This window comes from Vollenhovia emeryi, unplaced genomic scaffold, assembly GCF_000949405.1.
Source record: "Vollenhovia emeryi isolate VEMERY1.0 unplaced genomic scaffold, V.emery_V1.0 DF939132.1, whole genome shotgun sequence".
In the NCBI taxonomy this organism is placed as follows: domain Eukaryota; kingdom Metazoa; phylum Arthropoda; class Insecta; order Hymenoptera; family Formicidae; genus Vollenhovia; species Vollenhovia emeryi.
In genome coordinates, this window is record NW_011967234.1 from 212,977 (window position 1) to 233,673 (window position 20,697).

The 20,697-nt window shown below is 34.6% G+C and overlaps 3 protein-coding genes across 6 annotated transcripts in view; 2 read left to right on the forward strand and 1 right to left on the reverse strand.

The window, feature by feature from the left end:
- Nucleotides 1–516: 516 nt before the first annotated feature.
- On the forward strand, nucleotides 517–16,679 carry LOC105567993 (SEC23-interacting protein-like). Of its 3 annotated transcripts, none has more exons than XM_012023317.1 (9): nucleotides 517–885; nucleotides 10,117–10,536; nucleotides 10,744–12,509; nucleotides 12,809–13,309; nucleotides 13,942–14,092; nucleotides 14,364–14,788; nucleotides 14,896–15,262; nucleotides 15,372–15,699; nucleotides 15,781–16,679. In XM_012023317.1, exons 1-9 carry the CDS (start codon nucleotides 753–755, stop codon nucleotides 16,034–16,036), a joined length of 4,347 nt encoding a protein of 1,448 aa, XP_011878707.1. In that variant the 5' UTR covers nucleotides 517–752; the 3' UTR covers nucleotides 16,037–16,679. The 3 variants fall into 3 exon arrangements, with proteins under 3 accessions (XP_011878707.1, XP_011878706.1, XP_011878708.1); XM_012023316.1 differs by having other exon boundaries at nucleotides 518–885; nucleotides 13,915–14,092; XM_012023318.1 differs by lacking the exon at nucleotides 517–885 and adding an exon at nucleotides 1,175–1,270 and having other exon boundaries at nucleotides 13,915–14,092.
- LOC105567991 lies at nucleotides 1,614–9,037 on the reverse strand. 2 transcript variants are annotated; one of them, XM_012023314.1, is made up of 12 exons: nucleotides 8,646–9,037; nucleotides 8,349–8,437; nucleotides 7,818–7,909; nucleotides 7,598–7,738; nucleotides 7,374–7,503; nucleotides 6,262–6,477; nucleotides 4,310–4,380; nucleotides 3,907–4,206; nucleotides 3,388–3,722; nucleotides 2,541–2,697; nucleotides 2,198–2,324; nucleotides 1,614–2,101 (listed from the first exon to the last, which is right to left on the reverse strand). In XM_012023314.1, the coding sequence occupies exons 1-12, from the start codon at nucleotides 8,960–8,962 to the stop codon at nucleotides 1,737–1,739; spliced, it is 2,340 nt and encodes a 779-aa protein (XP_011878704.1). In that variant the 5' UTR covers nucleotides 8,963–9,037; the 3' UTR covers nucleotides 1,614–1,736. The 2 variants fall into 2 exon arrangements, with proteins under 2 accessions (XP_011878704.1, XP_011878705.1); XM_012023315.1 differs by lacking the exons at nucleotides 8,349–8,437; nucleotides 8,646–9,037 and adding an exon at nucleotides 7,994–8,140.
- A 2,062-nt stretch (nucleotides 16,680–18,741) lies between the features above and the next one.
- LOC105568077 (nucleolysin TIAR-like) overlaps nucleotides 18,742–20,697 on the forward strand; it is a 307,843-nt gene continuing 305,887 nt past the window's right edge. Inside the window, exon 1 of the mRNA XM_012023462.1 lies at nucleotides 18,742–18,869. Coding sequence (XP_011878852.1) covers nucleotides 18,778–18,869 — 92 coding nt within the window. The 5' untranslated portion in view covers nucleotides 18,742–18,777. The remainder of the gene's footprint in view (nucleotides 18,870–20,697) is intronic.

The window sequence follows — 20,697 nt, forward strand, 5'->3', positions numbered from 1 at the left end:
ATACGTATTTTCGTAATATTAATATTGAGTTCTGGACAACTTTAAGGGCTGGAAACAATAAAACACCCTAGATTATTTATATAACAATTTACTCTGTGTTTATTGAAATCACTATAAAGTGGATTTTAAAATCTTGTTGGGTAAGAAATAATAGTACTGCGATAAATCTACTTCAAGCATACAAATAAAAGCATTAACTATTATAATTATTAGTGTAAAATCTGTTTAGTACATTGAATATTTTTTAACTGTTATCTAATTATTTATATTGTCTAGCATTGTAATTCGATTAAATATCATACGGTCCAGCTGTATGTTATTTTCTGTTCTATTTACAAACAATCAATAAGGCTTTATTTTGCGTGTATAATATTGACTTGAATATATATACACATATATGTATATATTTTGCACCAGTTATATACAAATTGATAAGGCGGATATCAGCGCCATCTTCGACACATATCCAAGCTAGAATACCAATGTAAAATTGGTGACGCACAAAACTTCCTACGTCGATGAAGTCTCGAGAGAAAGTGACGTTCCACGAGTTCACGGAACAGGCGCAACGTTCCCATTGTCAAATTGCTGCGATCGACACACGTGCCTACGTGGACGGCAAGAAATCGCTAAGAAGCAGCCTTATATTTTGTAGAGGGATTAGAATATACAGCCCCCACGTCATCGGTTTTGCTCGTAAAGGGTAAACACCCTCTAATGTCAGTGCCACGAACGGAGTTAGACTCGACATAATGAACGGCTCATCGCGTAAGGTGAAGAATCCGTTGTTGTCCGGCGCTGGTCCGGGCTTTCCCTTCGACAATTACGCGGAGAACACGTTGCTGGTACCAGTCACACCCGCGACACCCGCCGTGCTCCGAGATGGTGAGTTCAATCTACGAAAAATCGTGGGCGGGGTTCAGGAGTCCGCAAATTTTACACGTTGTACGACGTAACGACATAGGCAATTGGATAATGATCGAAATAAGAGTTTCACATGAGGAAACAACCCTCTTGCTCCGATCGCTCCACCTCGCTGCGCTTGATTTCTCCAGCATCGCGCTTTTGCATTTGGCTAGAATGCACTCGTGGACTAACATCTGTTATTATCGATCATCCTCTATCGGCATTACAGAGGAAAAGACTGCGCGATGAAAGTCCCTGGCTCCAGTGTGGGGCGTTCGTGTCTCCTAGACTAGGCTAACCCAGATAGTTTTTAGAGTTACATAAAACATATTCACGGAAGTTGTAATGATGCAACGGACATCATGTAAGATGATTTCTTTGCGCATGCTTTTTCTACGACTACGCACAAATCAGTCTAGAAATAGACTACAAAAGACGGACGCTTTAAACTAGGAAGGTTTCTTCAAACAGAATTGCGTAGGTGAACTCGTGTGCAAGAGCTGCAAAGTACATACTCATCGAACAATTCATCAAACAAGTGTCTAGTGTAGGAAAATATATTGTGTCAATAACTGATTGAGTGATTCGACTCGAAATTGAGGAAGTGGCAAGGTTTTTCCGTATTTTGTGTCTTTAATTTTATATGCGGATGCATACAGATAAGTTAAACGCTTCGCTATGCTCATCAACTTGATTTAACACAGGAGTTAATTAAATACTTTATTTATGTACACATTGTGATTAATATATCGGCAGTTTCATTCACAGTTTTTATAATATGGTTGATTATGCTAGGGGATGTTACAGAGAATTGATTCTTACAAGTATTGTTAGAAGCTTGTTCTTTCGGCTCGAGCAGGCTGCCGAGCAGTCCCATATCTTTGTGAGTAGGGTAGATCGTGACTGTTCCGTTTACGAACACAGAAAACTATTGCGACAACGAGAAGTATTAGGAGAAACAGTAGAAACAGTGCGCCAAGTACGATAGCTGCTATTTCTCCTTGCGATAGGTTGTCCCACGCATTTACATCGATCGTACGAGTATATTGATTCTCCAATATGTCTATCGCTGTAATTGTAGCTGTTGGGGTGCAGCATGTTGACCAATAATAGAATGTGACACGATCCTTCGTGCCACTTACGTATTTAGTACGTGGATATATCCTATTCGGAATTGCTGCTACATGTTTCAAACCTGTAAGGAGATTTGTCAGTTGTGTATACAAAAGTTTTCACTGCTATACCTACTACTGATTCGTTTGTCATCATTTCTACATAATTCATTGACTACCTGAATCATAATCTTGAACAGTGATGTCAGCGCTCCAAAGTGTTTTTTCGCAATAATCTTTGTTCTGCTTGCCAGCACAGTTGCTATTGAACGAATACTCAATTGTTGGCTTTACATTGTCAACGTTCTGAACAAAAAATAGAAGTCAGAGATAGAAACTATATAGCGATAATAAATGTGAAATATACCAGTGTAAAATCGAAAATTTATATTGAGTAGAATTAATTGTTTGTGTTAATTTGCACTGTCTTACGACATTTTTCTAATTTTCATTTTTAAATTTGTGTCAAAGAATGTAGGGAAAAACGTTTTTAAATAATTAATCACATTTTCTTATATTTACCTTGGAATACACGTTTTGAGCATAAACGTTTACTGTTTTCTCTGATATTTCGGTACCGACAATCTGCACTGTAAGCGTATTGACAGTATCTTGGCTACCCGATGGTATAAGAATATCTACAGCTACCTGGTCTGTTTGTCCTGGATACAGCCACATGCTGTAGAATATAAATTTTTATGAAGACACACATAAAATTTTTGGAAAAGCAAGACAAATATAGATATATTCGTAGATACAATGTTTTACTTTATAGACCCTGTTAAACGCTTTAACATAATTATATTCTTTGATTATGATAAATTTTGAAGTATGAATTGTAGGAGACGTATTTGCAGTAAGTAACGATATTAGTTTTAATTCAATTTTATTTCTCAATTAATGTAAAATTAATGTTAACTGTTTATCATATAAAAATATAATAATTGTGTAATCTTTAATACAATTTTCATCATGTGATCTACAACATTTGAGTCAAAGTAACAAACAACACTTATGTTTCTATCTATGATCCACAAATATTATTTGTTTGCTGTTGGTGAAATATTCAGGTCACTTGTCAGCGTGACGTTGGAGTTGTATAAATAGATGTGCATTTTCATTCAGTAATTTCAATACTTAATATACATTAACGAAGAAGACTTAAATTTTTATTCTTAAAAATTAGTAACACTATTTAATTACTTATAAATCTCTATTTACAATTAATAACGTGAATAATTTTTCACTACAAATATAATATTCTACATGTATTTACTGGCTTGCATTAGTTTGTATAATTTGTGTAGTTAAAGTTTCTAAAAAAATAACTTATTTTATTTAGTTATACCAAGTTAATTCTCACACTTACTATGTTGGTTGAATGTTGTAAATTCTGAATGGCGAACTTCTCGCTTGAATCACGTATCTGACTGGAAGTACGCAATTATTTGTCGCATCAAAAATGATTCTGTGTGTTGATCCTGGCGCGGCAATCAGTTTACTGTTAGCATTCAAATCTAACAGTATCTTCCTTCTTTCAAAAGGTTCCTCATTTGCGTTGTAAATTTGCGTTGAAAATTTTTGACTTTGATCACTATCCGCCATTTGCATTCGTACAGTCTCACTTATGGATGATTTTATCTTCGTATCGACATCTTCAATTAATGAAGATACTTCTGATGATCGTGCTTGAATTTTCTGGTCCTGTAGAATATAAAATCGTATTTATTTCATATCATAATAGTAAAAAGCTTCTTCCTGTTAATTCCTATGATTTATCAAAAATGAAAAAGTTACTACAAATTCGTTTACTTGGCAAAATAAAATAAAATAAAATACCTAACTAGACATGCACTTTTCCGTTAAATATCAGCACATTAAAACATACCTTAGGCCTGATGCTCAATCTTTGATCCCTTTTGATATTGGATGCATTTGGTAAAATTTTAAATTCACCATAACTCATGAAGGAATTGTTATATAGGGCAAAATTGATAATTTTTTTATCAATTGTTGCAGTAGAATCACGCGAGGAGACTGATATACCGGAAAAACCATCTGTCATTGTCTCGTCACTGCCTTTTCTTGAATCCATAATTTCTGCTGATCTTTCAAATACGAACTTTCGCTTTCTATTTATTGTAGGATTCATTAAAAGTGTGCTATTGTCAGTGTTCTTGCGAGTATTCTATAAAATACACAATTTTAATAACTACATAAGCGTGTATTCTAATAATTATAATTGTATATTACATAAGTAAAGTGTAGTATTTAAATTCTATTTAACTTACTTGTTCTAATTCATTAAGCTTAGCTTTATTAATTATGGTTGTTGGCTTGTTTTGCGTGATACGTTTTTCATCTATAAAAAATATATTTTATACAAATTTTCTTTTATAATGATCTCTAGGGGAATAAATAAAAATTTACAATAATATAAGTTTTATTGTTACTCGTATAACATTCTTTTAATTACTCTCTTATAATACTCGTATATATGTTTTAAATATATTCTTATACAAATAATATGGAATTGCGTCTTAAAATTTTTGTATGTCACAGTATCATTTTTCCATAAGGTTATTCAACTTCATTTAGATATGTAAGTAAAATAGCTGATTGTGAAACACTTGTTAATTTTCTTTGTTAACAAAGCTAAAAATAATAGATCTTTATTACATTGGAATGTAATTATACATTTATTACAAATATAGAAAGTAAAGGAAACTGTAATTGTAAAAACTGCAAAAACATAAAATTATAACAATAGAATTAGAAGAATCTGTACGAAAGAAATAGGTACTGGAAATATTAACGGGACATTTCGAAACAACAATTAATTTTACTAAAATGCGTGGTAAGAAAAGTAGGTATACTTGATGGATCAATTAAAAATAGAATTACGGATAATAATAGTATTGGCGTAGTTTCGAGAAATTCAATGGCCGCGAGAGAGTTATTTAAATTTCTATTCTAAGAAACATTTGATTATATGTCTTTTTAGGAGTGGAAATAATCGTTTCTTCTAGCTAGTTGCATTCTAACGATTGTATTGAAAAACAAAACGGGCAGTTTTCTTAGACCACCTTACTTCCTGTGTGAGTTGACGTACGTCAGAGTACAACTCGAGTAAAAATAAAAGAGAGACAGTGGGAGAGAGAGAGAGAGAGAAAGAAAGATGTGGCCAAAGAGCAACGAATGAATTGCACAATCTCGCGTACCCGCGAGCTAGAAGCTAACGGGTTGGCAGTGGTCAGACGACTACCGCGTTAAGAGGAAGTTGGAAGTTGTGCGAGAGTGTTCGAGTGAAACTTGAGCGTTTTGTATCGCAGTTTGTCCGTGAAAAGATTAAAGTGAGTGATCCCCTTTGCTCTTACTACGAAGAAATAAGAGTACTGCATATGTGAAACAGAATATATGTGATAATATATGGATCCTGTCGAGTATAATTCACGACTGTGGTAAAGTTGCGAGATGTATATCGTTCCTTTTGATTTGTACTTCTGTACGATTCTACATTTAATTATGCAGTAATGTTGATAATTCTTTGGTCTTTTCTTTTGAAGCACAATTGCTATTTTACACTACGAGATTTATTCCGCAACAATAATAATATGACATATTTCTTATACTGAAATGATATTATGCTACAAAATGTTACATTTTACGAGCTTTTGTTGCAATATTATTGCGTTTATAAAATCACAGCTCAATTATTACAAATTGTCATTATTCAATTTTGAAATTTGTTTGGCTGTTTTACTAGATTAAGTAGGTTATAAAATAAGTGATAATGACCTCGACGTATAAGACAGTTACTTATCTCATATCGACAGTTTCATAATTAATGAATTAGTATTGATATGATGCACATACAAATGCATTTCTAAATCTTAGAAAATCTGTGCAGCAATTAATTTATATATATTGAAAATTTATATATATAGTACTTTAAATAAAATACAAAAATAAAAATATAGACTCTATAGGGAAATACAATCAGAACTGACACAGTTGTGAGGTGATCGTGCATAACTTTTCTTTATTTGCGATTCAAATATAAGTACTGTATGATCCCCTAACAACTGTGTCGGCTCTTATTGTCCGTTTTGTATTGATCAATTTATCGTTTAGATAAAATATTTTTATAAATGCATTTATATGTAAAAAATTAGCATTTCTGTTTTGTATGCCGTTAAATCGCCGTGTAGGTACTATCACCACGTATTGTAATTTGGCTTACCATTCGTGAAGTCAGTGTCAGTAATATCGTCTCTTATACTATCTTCCTTATTTGCTGCATAGTAAGCAATCACATCGAAGTCGTACTTTGAATTTTCCACTCCCGTTAGCTTCACGTACCACCTACCCGGTAGGTTGCGCGCGCCGACAGCCACCCCTTTCGTGTTGTATGTACTTGCCAATGACATCACTACTCCTGGTCTCTCTACCATTCTGCCTGTTAAAGTGTAATGGAAGTGAAAATTATTGTTGAATCAAACATCTCGTTGGTTAGGATGGTAAGACAAATTGATTGACAATGAAGGAATCGGAATTCGTCAATGAAGTATTCTGTTCTCTTGCATTATTCTTATTTATTGATTATCAGGCTGTTGTGTGTAAAGTACGCTGTGTGAAGTATATCGTGTATTGGTTAAAATTATAAAAACTTTGTGAATCGATGAAAGAATGGAAGAACTATTTCTCGTGTGACATAATTACTTATATTAGTGCGACGCAACGAACACGACGGAGGCAACCACCCGGTCGATACTGTCCTTGAAATGGAGGTTAAACGAAACCGGGTGTAACGACAGTAAACCTATATATTTCAATTGAACTTATCCATAAATACGAAAATACGCATATAAATGAACGAATTAATTCGATACTGCAATTAATTTCCCATTTTCAATAGTTTCCTTACGTAATAGTTGGTCTTTAAGTAAGAAGGGTTGTAATATAGGATTCTATCAAATCCATCTCCGCACTAACGAAAAGAATAATAAGCATTTTCATGTTATATATTATTTAATTAATTGTATGCTATAATAGATAATACATTTACAACAATCGATATCATGCATGTGTTCAAAAGTATGCTATTTAAACATCATATTTGATATAGATATAGATAGTTTGAATTGATATAGATAGTTACATTGCTTATTTATTACCGTGATTTTACTGCCATCGTAAATGTCAAAATGACCAAATGTGAGAAATTGTTTAGTGCGTATAATATATAAAATTCATCGTTAAATCTTTTTTATATAAAATGATTTGGACCGAAATATTGTTTAAATAAAAAGGAATTTTTCTTTTATTTAAAAGTAAAAAAGAATAATTATTTACCTGTAGGTATTACTAGAGCTGCTCGCGTAAGATTTCCAAAAATATTAATTGCAACTCCAGTTACATTAGCATCAGTTTCAAAATTAGTTTCAGTGTATCCGCGCAAATTAGTCCTGCGCATTAATGTCTTCTAAAACATATAATTACAATTATATTAACACATATAATTCATTCTTTCGACTTTTTATTCTTTTTCATTGTGCAAATATTAATTTCTAACTTACCGATAATTCTGGAGTATTTGAGAAATAATTTTTAATCTCAATATTTTGTTGATTAAATTTCTGATTCCAATAAAATTCGTCGTTTTGGGTAACCAAATTTCGTCCCATATTTATGACGCCACAGTTCAAATTAAGATAGATCTATAAATTAAGATAGATCGATAAATATGTAATAATACTTACAATTAGCGAAATTGATAATTTCTACATAATTACTTACTTGGCAGTAGTCTAACATTGTTGAATTTTTATTATCCATAGAAATATGTCTTAATATTCTCATGTTTGGATTATTTTCTAATGAAAAATAATCTGAAACAAAACATAAACAAATTTAGTTATGTAAAGCTTAGATTATCATTTTTATAATCCATACGTATTAAATATTTATCTAACTTTGATATATCTAGGATTGTAATTATTGACTTAAACAAACTTCTTGAAGCAATACGTAGCATATGCAACTATTCATATGATTTATAACAAGACTACTGTTACTGTTATCAAAGTACGTCATGTTATTTGTAGTCTTATCTTGAAAATTTCAGATAATGTTTAATTATGCGTCATCAACTATCAGGATCTGCAGTTAGAAATAAATAATTGGCAATTTCAGCTAGAAATTTCTAGAGTCTGTTTACGTCAGTCTTTATATCAACGTGACAAACAATGGCAATAACTATGATAAGTTACAAAACAGTCATTTATGTTAGGTCTCACTTTATTATTCACACTATATTAAAATTATTACCTTCTCTCTCTCCGTTCTGATCAGCAAATGACAAAATAAGATTAATATCCTCAAAACCTTTGTTAACTCCCAATTGTTGTATACAGTACCTTTTAACAAAATATTTAAAAAATATCAATGTTTTAGAAATACTGTTTCTTCAATAGATTTTAATATAATTTTCTTTTGCATGCGTTTACGTGTTGAAAATATATTTATAAGCAATTGGAACATGATAAATAGTATAAAAAATTCATCGACATGTTTACTGTTATTTTTACGCGAAACTTTATTACTGTGTAAATTAATATAGCAAACCTAGAACATTTTGCTTTTTTGAAATTGCTTAAGATTCTCGTATTTGTCCTCGTTGATAGATCCTTCACAAACGGAGATTCTCGTAGAGTTTCAGACTTAGGCGTATCATCCTTCAAAGTAATTCCATCTGGTCTCATTTCCGTCTGGATTGATTCCTCGATTCGTGCATTGCCTACCTCAGACATTCTCGCATCTGGTTGGAAAGCGTTATTAATCGATAGGGAAACTTTAGCGATTGTTGATCCACCGATTGCATTTCTGCATAGAATGCAACTTAGATAGTACGTCACGAAAAGCCAGAACACACGTAATTCCATTATGTGACCGCAAGGAAAACCTCGAACGAAAGACTTAACACAAAAATGTGCGGCATACTTATAAAGTTTCGTTCGCGTAAGTTTACAGAAGGGTAACGTGTCTTCAGTTACATTGACGATAACATGGACAAAAGTAAATCTGGGCGGTAACGCATGTCGTTGCACAATCATAGGTGCCTCGTTGTGAGCAAACTTTGATACTTGTGTACCACATTATAAATACCATGACTATTGCATTCTAATTCTGCATCGAATCGAGCGTTTGTTCTAATTAAAATCACATGTGATGTGAAATAATATCGTCCATCATTTTTCTTTCAAATCAATAAGTAGAAATGTAAAAACATTTTTATTGTTACTTAAACTGCGTTCTTATAATAGCTAATAATTAAACTAATTAATTCTTATAATAACTAAACTGACGAGGGCACAGGGAATTATTTTATTATAAATATACAATGTGTTAGCGAACTGTTGAAAGTAAATTTCTTATTTTATGCAACAAATATTTTTATTAATCATGATCTATGCTTACACGTGTGATTATGGGTGGTCCACAAATAAACATGTGTCATCACAAAAACGTTCGTAATTCAAAGTCCATCAGCATACTCGTGATCCGCTACGTAAAAGAGTAAGAATAATCCTCATTGGTTCGAATTATCTTCGTCATTGGTCTTACGTTCATTGCATCCTGTTCAATATTGACAGTTCGTGAATAATCTGGAGAATTCGAGGGAAATATTTTGTGAACACATTGTTATATCTGATTACTTAAAAGTTATTAAATAGATGTACTAAGAATTACTAAATGCCACGCTAACTTTTGAAAACTTTGTCTAAATTTCTAAAAAGAGGAACATTTACTCTATAAAAAATAATATTAAAGTTATATTACTCAGACATTTCTGTGATAATTAGCTTCTTCAATATCTTCCTCGATTTTTATATTCCAAAACACAACAAAAGAAGCATAAATTTACTTTTCTTTACTTATTTCAAGTGTTCTGAACAAATTTCTTTTTTAAATCACATAAATAGTTTCTGCTATAACGCTTTTAGGCGAAAAAGAATGCCACAGATATTTGTAAAATGTTATAAAATATTGTCCGGCAGTTTTAGATCAAGTGAGTAAACAGTTATCTTTTTTTCAGATCCTGAGCTCGACAAATTCATAGGGCAAGAGCCGGTCAATATCCAATCCTCCTCAAGAACGAACAAGGATTCTCCAACGAATGCATCTTTCCAGCCAAAAGAAAGCAAGAACACGGAGAATCGGCCAGCAAAAACAGCGTATGACAGGATAACTCCGTTATCATCGATTTCCTCTTCTCTATCGAACTTGTTGTCATCAACTAAATCCGATTCCTTGGGACCGCAAATAAGTCAGACACCCGAGAACACTAGTGGAACGACGCACGAATCTAATCCGAACACAGTGTCGAGACCAGTTAAGTTTCTGGATTCTCCAAGTACAAACTTGTCAGGATTTACTTATACTGCGAGCCCCATTGACACTGTACCCAACCCTCTTCAACCCGCAGCTCCACCCAGTATATCTCAACCTGGTTATGGTAAGCACTAATTATGATTAAATAAAAATCTTAAACTCTAAGGTCAATTTTTATTTTTTAAATATGTTATTCGTATATTATAATATTTTATGTTTAAGTTTTATTTGATGTATTCTTTGCTGTGTATGCAACAATGTTATACATACGTAATAACATGTGTTTCAAGTATATTATCTAATCAGAGACAATTATTACTTTCTGTTCAAGCGCCCGTTTCTTATCGACTTGGTAATCAACGACGCTTAAAGTATGCACCACCGCCTGATTTAACGTCTAACAACGCAAGCACATATCCGGATCCAACGTTTCCGTCGTATTTATTACAGTCTCAGCATGGTTCTGCACCAACCATTTTGAATCCGTGTGAATCGGAGGGATTGGCGCAAGGCAACAGTTCTAATACACAGCAGATCAGTGCTTTGCCCGAACAGCTTCCAACGTCTGAGCAGCTATCGCGAAATAGCTCTCTCCATAACTCATTTCGATCCAGTCCAGTTACAGCAGGAACAACGTCGTACAACTCGCCCATACCGTCTGCAAACCAGCATACATTTTTCGAAAATACTTTCGCGTCTGGGCAATTTCTTCCATCGTTGTCTAGACAGATACCTGCAAGGGTATTGGAGCCAGCAACGCCACAGAACACTCCGGCAAACGTATCATTTCCCAGCTTCGCCTCTTACCGGGATTTACCATCGACATCTAATTTCGACAAAGAAATAGCTGCGCTTAAGAACCCCAATCTAAATTCACCACCGGAATTTTCGAAAGGCAATACCCTCGAGACGACAGAATCTGCGTATAAACCGACATTGATATCCGGGGAAACCGGGGCCACATTTACGCCAATATCAGCAGCGAAGGTAACGGAGAAGTTAGAACATTTACTTGCGGAACAAGAATATTCTTGCGCAGCCACTCCGTCGGAAGTTGACGAAATTACAACATCTCGCGTCGCTACCGAATTAGCAGCGAAATCTATCGAACCGCAGAGCGAAGCGCTAAAAGCTACAAATGAGATAATCGATAAATCACACGAGGCAAAGTTAAATGATGTACAAGGGAAAGCCGCTCAAGCTGGAAGTGACACATGGAGTGACGTGTTTCTTGGGCAAGAGCCAGCGGCGCAATCAGTGATCTGCCCGGAAATACACACTACTGATAACAGTGTAACGGATCTCCAGGCGGCTAAGTCAAACGTACATCCGCCTCAACAGCATTATCAAGTGCAATCAATACCCGCGCCAAGCTCCACCTTTTATACAAACAAGTCTGCAGAACAAAAGTCGAGCTTAAATTACGTATCGCCCGTTCAACTTCCTCAGAAAGTTTCTTCTTCCGCTTCCGATTTCTACAACTTATCAAAACCAACGGAACAGTCAACAAATGTGTTCTTTGAATCGGCGAAACCGAGCCGGGTCTCGAGTTTTCCGTCTCCTGAAAGCAATACAAATTCACCGTTTGGACAGCCAGTAATTAATATCACAAATAATCCGTTGCAAGCTCAAGAAAATTCCGCATTTAGCTCTAAAGCGACCAATTCCACGGATCTTCACGTGCCGTTTTGGAACGCTGATCAATCACAAGTGTTAAACGTTGCACCCAACCAGCCGGTGTACACCGCGCATAATCAACCGGTATACGCTGCTCCTATTCAACAATCAGCGCCGGTATTTTATAATCCTGTCCAATTTGCGAATGAACCGTCTAAGCAACCGACTTTTCCACATACGTACGACCAGCGTCCTCCTCAACAGCAATCGTATCAAAATCCGCCGTTTTACGGAAGCGAGCTGCAACAACCTTTCGCTAGTCCTGAAAATAGCATCGCATATCCCACGCCTGCTGTCTCGTTGGCAACGTCAGTACCTGAACCGACAGGATCAGCCACACTGAGTCCTGTTCAAATGTCAGTTAATTCGCCAATTAATCGCGCCACCCCAGATACTGTGCCACCGAGTTTTCAGAATTGGGTAGGGCACTTGAGCATTTTATGCTTTTGATTCATTTATAAAAAATTAAGTCCAAATACCTTTTAACGTTTTGTAATTGAATACACTATTAATGAGTTATTATTTTTATCTTCACCTAATTAACTCATATTTATTTTTTAGCACAATTTTACAGTTTATGCCTAAACTTATACTTGTGTAAATACAAGATTATTAAGTTACGATATATTTATTCTTAATTGTCCGAAGCATAGCAACACTACATAAAGAATTACACCGAGAACATTTTTATCTTACTAATATTTTATTAATATTTGTAGGCTTCTGGATCTTCCGACAAATATACGACAAACTTCCGAATGCAATACAGACCGGTATATCACCACTGGTTTTACCGCAAAGATGTGGAGAACAAAACGCTATGGCTGCCATTCTCCATGCAGGACAGCTTAAAGCTAGAAGACGCTCACAATTCGAGTGATATTACGCCTGAAACTACAGTGGCTACTGATGGCGGTCGTTACGACGTTGATATCTTGCGTCGTCAAAGAGCACCCGTTTACTGGACTGGAACGTCTACCGAAGTTAGACGATGTTCTTGGTTTTTCAAGGGGGCAACTGAAGCTAGATACGTTCCTTATAATGAGAATATTGCTGCGAAACTTGAAGACGAGTACAAACTGGCATGCCAGTCGAACAATTGGAACCGCAAGGTTGAATTAAGTAATGGAGAATATATTATCTTCCATAGCGCTACGGTGCAGAACCATTACTTGCAACCAGCTTCTCCTGACGCGGCAGGATCTTGGGGAAATAACGCTGTAAGTAGATTTTGTAGGTAATATATAACAAATTAAACATTAAATAATGGAGTGTATATTTCATTCAGAAAATATTTAATTAAACCTTGATTATAAAAGTTTCATTTGAAAAATTAATTAATAAAAGAGTTAAAGTACAATGTTTACTTGTACAAGTATTACACACGATACTTCTTCATAATTTTTTAAACATTTTTATATTATTAATATTTGTGTATTATCAATATTATTGTATAGCTTGTTCTAATATAAGTTAACTATATTTTGTACTATATATCTATAAAATAAAACAAATCGTTTGCTCTGTATCGTGCGATCTCTTATTAAAAATGCTTTGCTTCATAATGTATAATTGAGTTATTTTGTTTAACAACACTACATTAATATTATTTAGCTTTATATGTATATACATCTGTTGTGCTTTATATATTGCGATTAAAAGCAAGACATAATAAATACTCCATTGGCACGTCTTTCATTTATTGTGCAGAGCATTATTGCTAATTTCAAATATTTGTTACTTTCATTGTTTTTAAGATATGTAGATAATTTTCTAACATTGCACGCATGGTTCTGTTTGACATGGTGGGTCCTAATTTCTACAGGCTTCAGAGGACAGTACATATTTACAGGGTTCTGCAAGCAAGCCAAAAGTTGTTAAAAGAGGAGTTGACGAATTCAACATAGACGAGGGTGAACCCGAGCAAGTAGATCATCTTCTATTTCTTGTTCATGGTATTGGTAGCGTTTGCGATCTCAAATTTCGCACTGTAGAAGAAGTTGGTAAGTTGCGAAAAATGTACCATTGATTGGGAATATATTACCCAGGTAGCACGTCTAACTTACGCCCTTTTTATAACGTCATGCGTCCACAATAGGACGTCAAATACATGTCATATAAAAGACACATGACGTCTTGGACAAAATATGACGTAAAATAGACGTCAATAAGATCATGCGTGCTACCTGGGTAGTTACTTTAGTTATTTAGAAAAACTAAATGTGTGATATTAATCTGTATTTATGTGAAATAATGCTAAATTTTTCACGACAGTTGATGAATTCCGAGGTATATCATTTCAATTGGTGCAATCGCATTATCGCACTGCGTGCGAGCAGGGAGTCGTAAATAGAATAGAAGTTTTACCGATCTCCTGGCATACAACGCTTCATTCCGATACGGGAATTGATAAGCAACTGCAAGCTATCACGTTGGAAAGTATCCCGAAATTGCGACATTTTACTAACGATACTTTGCTGGATATACTTTTCTATACTAGTCCGATATACTGTCAAACTATCATGCAAACAGTTGGAAGTGAGATGAACAGATTACACACGCTATTCAAGGAGAGAAATCCCACCTTTGATGGAGGAATATACTTAGGCGGTCATTCTTTGGGTAGCTTAATCATGTTCGATTTATTGTGTCATCAAAAACCTACAAAGGAAGATGAAAACGACACGAATAATGATGAAGTGAGTAACGACAAAGGAGATATATAAGAGATATATATTTTATTAGATTTTATAATTAATTTAAAAACTTTTATATTTAGGCAATAAAATATTTATTACAATTGCAGGAAGATGACAGTATTGTGCCCATTAAGGCAATGCCTGCAGCCGTTCTTAGGAGACGTCTCAGTAGAAGAGTCAGCTACGTAATGGGGGCTGCAGGAACAGGCCAACCATACATACATTATCCGCAACTCAATTTTCACCCGCGTGCCTTCTTCGCTCTTGGCAGCCCGATTGGCATGTTCGTAACGGTCCGAGGCATCGACACTCTTGGAGAAAATTTCACTCTGCCTACTTGTCCGGCTTTCTTTAATATCTTCCATCCGTTTGATCCGGTAGCTTACCGAGTAGAATCATTAATTAACCCCGAAGCCTGCAATTTCCGACCTATGCTGATACCACATCATAAAGGCAGGAAGAGAATGCATTTAGGTGAGTGGAAATGGTTGATTTCTAGATTATGTATGTGTTGATTTGTAATGAAAATTTATAAACTGTTAAATTGAACTTATATACTTAATAATATTTATATTACTTACAGAATTAAAGGAAACAATGGCACGTGTCGGGGCGGATTTAAAACAGAAATTAATTGATTCCGTGAGACACACGTGGAACTCTTTCTATCAATTAGCCTTATTTCAGAAGCCAGACAACCAGGCTCTGGAACGCGAAATCGATAAAGTTGTCGAAGAACAGTTGCACAAACCGCCGAGCGTATCAGATCAACAGAGCAACGATGAATATGGTGCCGACTTAAAAATAGGAAAACTTAACGGTGGTCGAAGAATAGATTACGTTCTTCAAGAAGCGCCTTTCGAATATATTAATGAATATATTTTTGCTCTCACAAGCCATATTTGTTATTGGTACAGTATATTCCTCGCAAGAAATAAGTTGTATTATATACGTACGCTACACATACTGATTTTTAATTTGATTTATTTTAGGGAATCCGAAGATACTATGCTTTTGATATTGAAGGAAATATATGGATCTAGAGGAATTCAGACCGACGCACAACTTCCTCAGCAAACAATGTCAATCGAGAGAGTATCTCCGTCTCCCTCTTTGAATTTACCTGCCTCGTCACCAAGTGGAAGTAATGCAGGACCATCACTTGTTATGGGCACAGATCCTACAGTGCCTATGTCCAGTAAACCTGTCGGTCCACCACCTAAGACTGGTTTTGTACCGAAATCCTGATCGATAGAATATTTTTCTCACAATTACACGCCGCAGGATTAAATTGTATTGAAACAAAAGTCAATTTTACTTCTATTTGGTTATTTAAAAAATGAAATATTTAATTTAGCGTTATCCCTGACGTTAGAAGAAAAAAGACGGAATGCAGTAAATTAATCAAACTTCATATTTTACAGCATCTTCCCATTATCGCTAAATTTTAGTAAAACTCTAATAATGTATAAATATGAAATATTAACTGCACAAAATTGGCCTACATAACCAACTCATTGGGACAAACTTTAGTTTATAGTGAATTAATTATTAGAAAGTATGTAAATAATATTTCGATTTTTTGGTATGTTAGAATGATCGGCAATACTTCGTTGCAATTTGCGTTTATTTACATATTTAGTGCATATTCAATGATAGGCTTGGGCTGTGTGTGGTTGTGTGATCGAAAATATGTACGGAGTATTAACCAGAGAAAAAAGATATGGAAATGAGAATATGCAAGTGGAAATAAATGATTTACAATTTAGTCGGATAAAGATATAGTAGATTATATAAACTTTTGTAATCTGCTTAAACGAATAATGAGCATACCGATTTTGATTATTAAATAATGTACGCGCGTATTTTAATAAATTACTGTATTCTTTTATTATTGCCAATAACTTTTCTTCCCTCATATAATTTAATTATAGGTTTATGCTGATGCTATGAAATATCGTTATTTAATTGATATTATTAGTATTGATTCCAAGTCCATGTTAGATATGCATAGCGACACGTGGCAGAATTATGGACTTCAACTTTAGTAATCTCGACATCGTGCAGTCAGGCAGTGCCGATATGTTCCTTAAAATGGTGTTACATGTTCAATCGGATCAGCGAATGGCGTCACCTTATCGCGCAAGCAGCTTTAGCGGGGCTAGAAGAAAAAAAGAGAACGCTTCGGCACATGCACGGCTATCACGAAACGCTAATTAATTGCGGTGCAAGCCCACCAGGTTCGAGACTGCTTTGCATTTTGCGTGCAGGCCCTCGTAAAACTACATGCCTGTCAGCCCCGGCGAATTTCAAGATGATTTATCGTCCTCGCAAAACTAAGTTTTTCGCGGTACTTCGTGGCTTCTCGGCGGCTCGGAAAGGCACGGCCGACGCTTTCGACATGCAACTGTGGCCGCTGTGGGCACGATCCGTAAAGTTGACGTCGTTGATCGACTGCTATTTTATATCCTCACCATCTAGCCGGACTGACTTTGAAATATGTTTCTTTCAAATCTTTCGATGTGGAATTTTCGGTCGAAACGTTTCACGGTGACCCGCATACGCTATAATTGCGGGGAAATATTAAGTGCCGGGCTTTTACGTGACGGTGTTTAATACTTATAACTGAACCTGTATTGTCACGCGGATAATCATGCACACGAAAATTCATGTTGTACATCAATCTTTCCTTAATTTTAACAAATTATAACAAGAATCGATAAACTATATTGAGTAAAAGCCTTTTATAAGCTTTTTCTTAACACACTAATATTAATATACTGTGATCTAGGTCTACACCTGAACTTCAGAATGTAAAATAGTCATATACATAAGTAAATTGAATATAAAAATGTGTAAATACATTTTATACGTGCAAAATTATGCCAAATTATTAAAAAGGTCGGCATATTTTCTGAAGAATATGTTCAGCACATTTACGAAAGCTTGATTAATTAGAAATTTCATGGAAACATGCAGCTTCTTGTTGCATCGAATACTTTGTATTTTTGCAGGATATGAAACATCTAGGAAAAATATTATCATGTGAATATACCCTTTTATACATATAAAGTATTTTTCCTTGAGATTTATGTAAAATTTGCTATGTTAAGAATAGCCATTCTCGAATATGCCATTCTACATTATTATTTTCGTGTACAATGCCATTCAAATCTGGCTGTCCGGCAATTCGATATGCTTTGGTTACTACACTATGTGTGCACGGTGCGCAGCCACGTTTCCCTTTTCAGCATGCAAATACTCGTACATCGCGAGACAGACGTTTACGCTCAACGGCGGTAACATAAAGTGGGGTAAGGGTAAGATTTTACAACGAGCCCTAGTAAGAGTGATTTACACCTCGGAAAAACTCCACGACGTTTACGATAGCTACTCACGAATTATTTATAGCATCTGGCCATGGCAGGGTGAATTCCACGACATGTATTTTTCTTCGTTTTCCTGAAGAGATCGTCGAGGTCGTGACGAAGTGTCGTTGAATGTTTCTCTTAAAACCTTGGAAGGTATCTTTTAAATTAAAAGCATAATAGGAAACATAAGCAAATAGTAGCGAGCTGTTTGTGAAGCATACGTTTGTTTATTTTCTAATATAGTAATGTAATAAATGTATTATAAATTTATTATAAAATTTATACTATGTGTAAATTAGAATGCGTTTAAAAGTGCACTTGCATTCAAACATGAGTTGACGGTTTTATTCAAAACACTATCAAATTTTACAGAAAAATAATATTGGTCCTTTGTCATCAAAATATATATAGATTTATTAAGCTGTTTCCTTTATTTAGAATACAAGTGGTTCAAAATTAGAATTTGCCGCTTATCCTTCTCTTTGGCAGGCTGTTTGGCAGTCTGCAAGTTCCACGCACGCGCTAAGAGCTTACAATTCCATTATTAGGATACTTTAGACCTTCTATGCTCTAGTTGGCGTGCATTTAAGTAAAATTAGTCGATTCTAACGTGTAAGTATGCGAGAAGCTGCTGTGTTTAGCGGCTCGTCGCGGTGTGAAGCAATCCTGGGCGTCGATATGCCAGATGAGAGAGATACGCCAAAAACTTTGTGAGTATTACTCTGCTCATTCTTGCGAGCATTAATTCAGATAATTAATGCTTGTAAGAAAAATATATACATTGAACAATAAGATATACATTTATTATAGTAAACATATTTTTCATAAAATTATCTATTTATGTTTGCCTTTATACATTTTATCTTAGGAAGATTTCTTTAAGTGAAGTTATACCTAAAGAATATTCTTAAGCTTGAAAATATTGTGTTCAAATGTTATTATTCTCTCTTTTCAGTATTTAAATATATAGTACAATTAATTTTGTATAATTTGATATTTAAGATATACAATATTTAACGTCTGTTTTGTTTTTATGTTTATAAAGAATTAATGTAGGACTTACAACATAATACGTATGGCGTAAAATAAGAATTCTGGACCGATATCTCCGTATTTCTCAACTTGAAACGTTATATAGGCAATTTGACCCTTTAATGTTTAGTCTCGTACATCAAGTTCCTCTTCCTGTGATTAAATGAAGAAATACTATGGTCATCCGAGCTTAGTTTATGTATGTCCGTATTGCGGTGCATTTTATTCCGCGATACGTATAACGAGTTAATGGCATCTTTATGCGCGGCTCCGATGACATTTACTACTGCTCTATTCCCGCTTCGCTCACGTAACAGTCGCCCGTATTATCGTATTGTTTCCTGAAGCACTCTTCATTGTTCTTCCATTACGGAAATCGAGCTCCGGCTACGAGTTTAGAATTTATCGTACGATACGTACTGTCGTGCGCTGTGTATGGTATACATTTCGGAAATTTGGATTTTTGCCTATTTCCGCTCTAATTCGACTGTCGGACATATGGGTTTCTGGCACGTATCCATTCTCCACTAATATTTTCTAGAACAACTTACCACTTCGTGACTGTACTCCCATCGATTTAGTGGTCAAATTCGAATTTCAAATTAATCCCGACTATACATAACACTTAGTTTTCTATCATATCTTATGCTAATAACGTAGATTATATAAAAAAGTTATATTTGAATTTGATAGTATCCATAATTTAAAAATAGAAAAATTAATATTTAACATGTATAATTAAGTCCATTGTCACGTTTGTGTTTTGTAACCATAATATCATTATAAAGAGTATTTCAGGAAGACCTAAAAAGTCCTTTATTCATATTTCCTTAAACTAATTAAAGAAATTATTTTTTAAAAATATAATTACAAGTAAAAAGAGAAATAAATAGTATCTTGCATATAACACCAGATTCTTATTTTTACGAATATAGGGTAAAGGCAGGCATTATGGCCAGGCAGGTAATATGGCCACAACGCCCGTATTAAATATTCTAAACATTGATAAACATCAATAATGTATAAAAACCAATTATTGTAGCTATTCTTGAAGTTTGGTAACAAAAATCTCTCTATTTTGTTGTTATTTGTGGTTTGGTGCTTCATTGTTCTCCATAACCATCAAAATATACACGTCAAAGTGAGACATGGCACTTCCAACTAAGTAAGATTTTCAAATTAAAACAAAATAATTTTGGCTTTTCTCATTACACATTTCAAAACCTAAACCTTGGCTATATTTTTATAATAAATTTATCGTGCTTTTCCCATTATTTTGATAATTATAATGCACATTATTAAATGTATGCTCGGCGGCTAACATGGCCAGCGACAAAGGTAGCTACTATGGCCAGCGAGTACAACAGAGTATAGAGTACGCCAGTGCTGAGAGTGATAACAGCGAAGAAAGAAAATAGTTATTTCTCACAATTTATTAATAAATTGTGAGAGCACGGCGTTACGTAGAGAGAGTGGACATACACATACACATTTCTTAAATGTGTA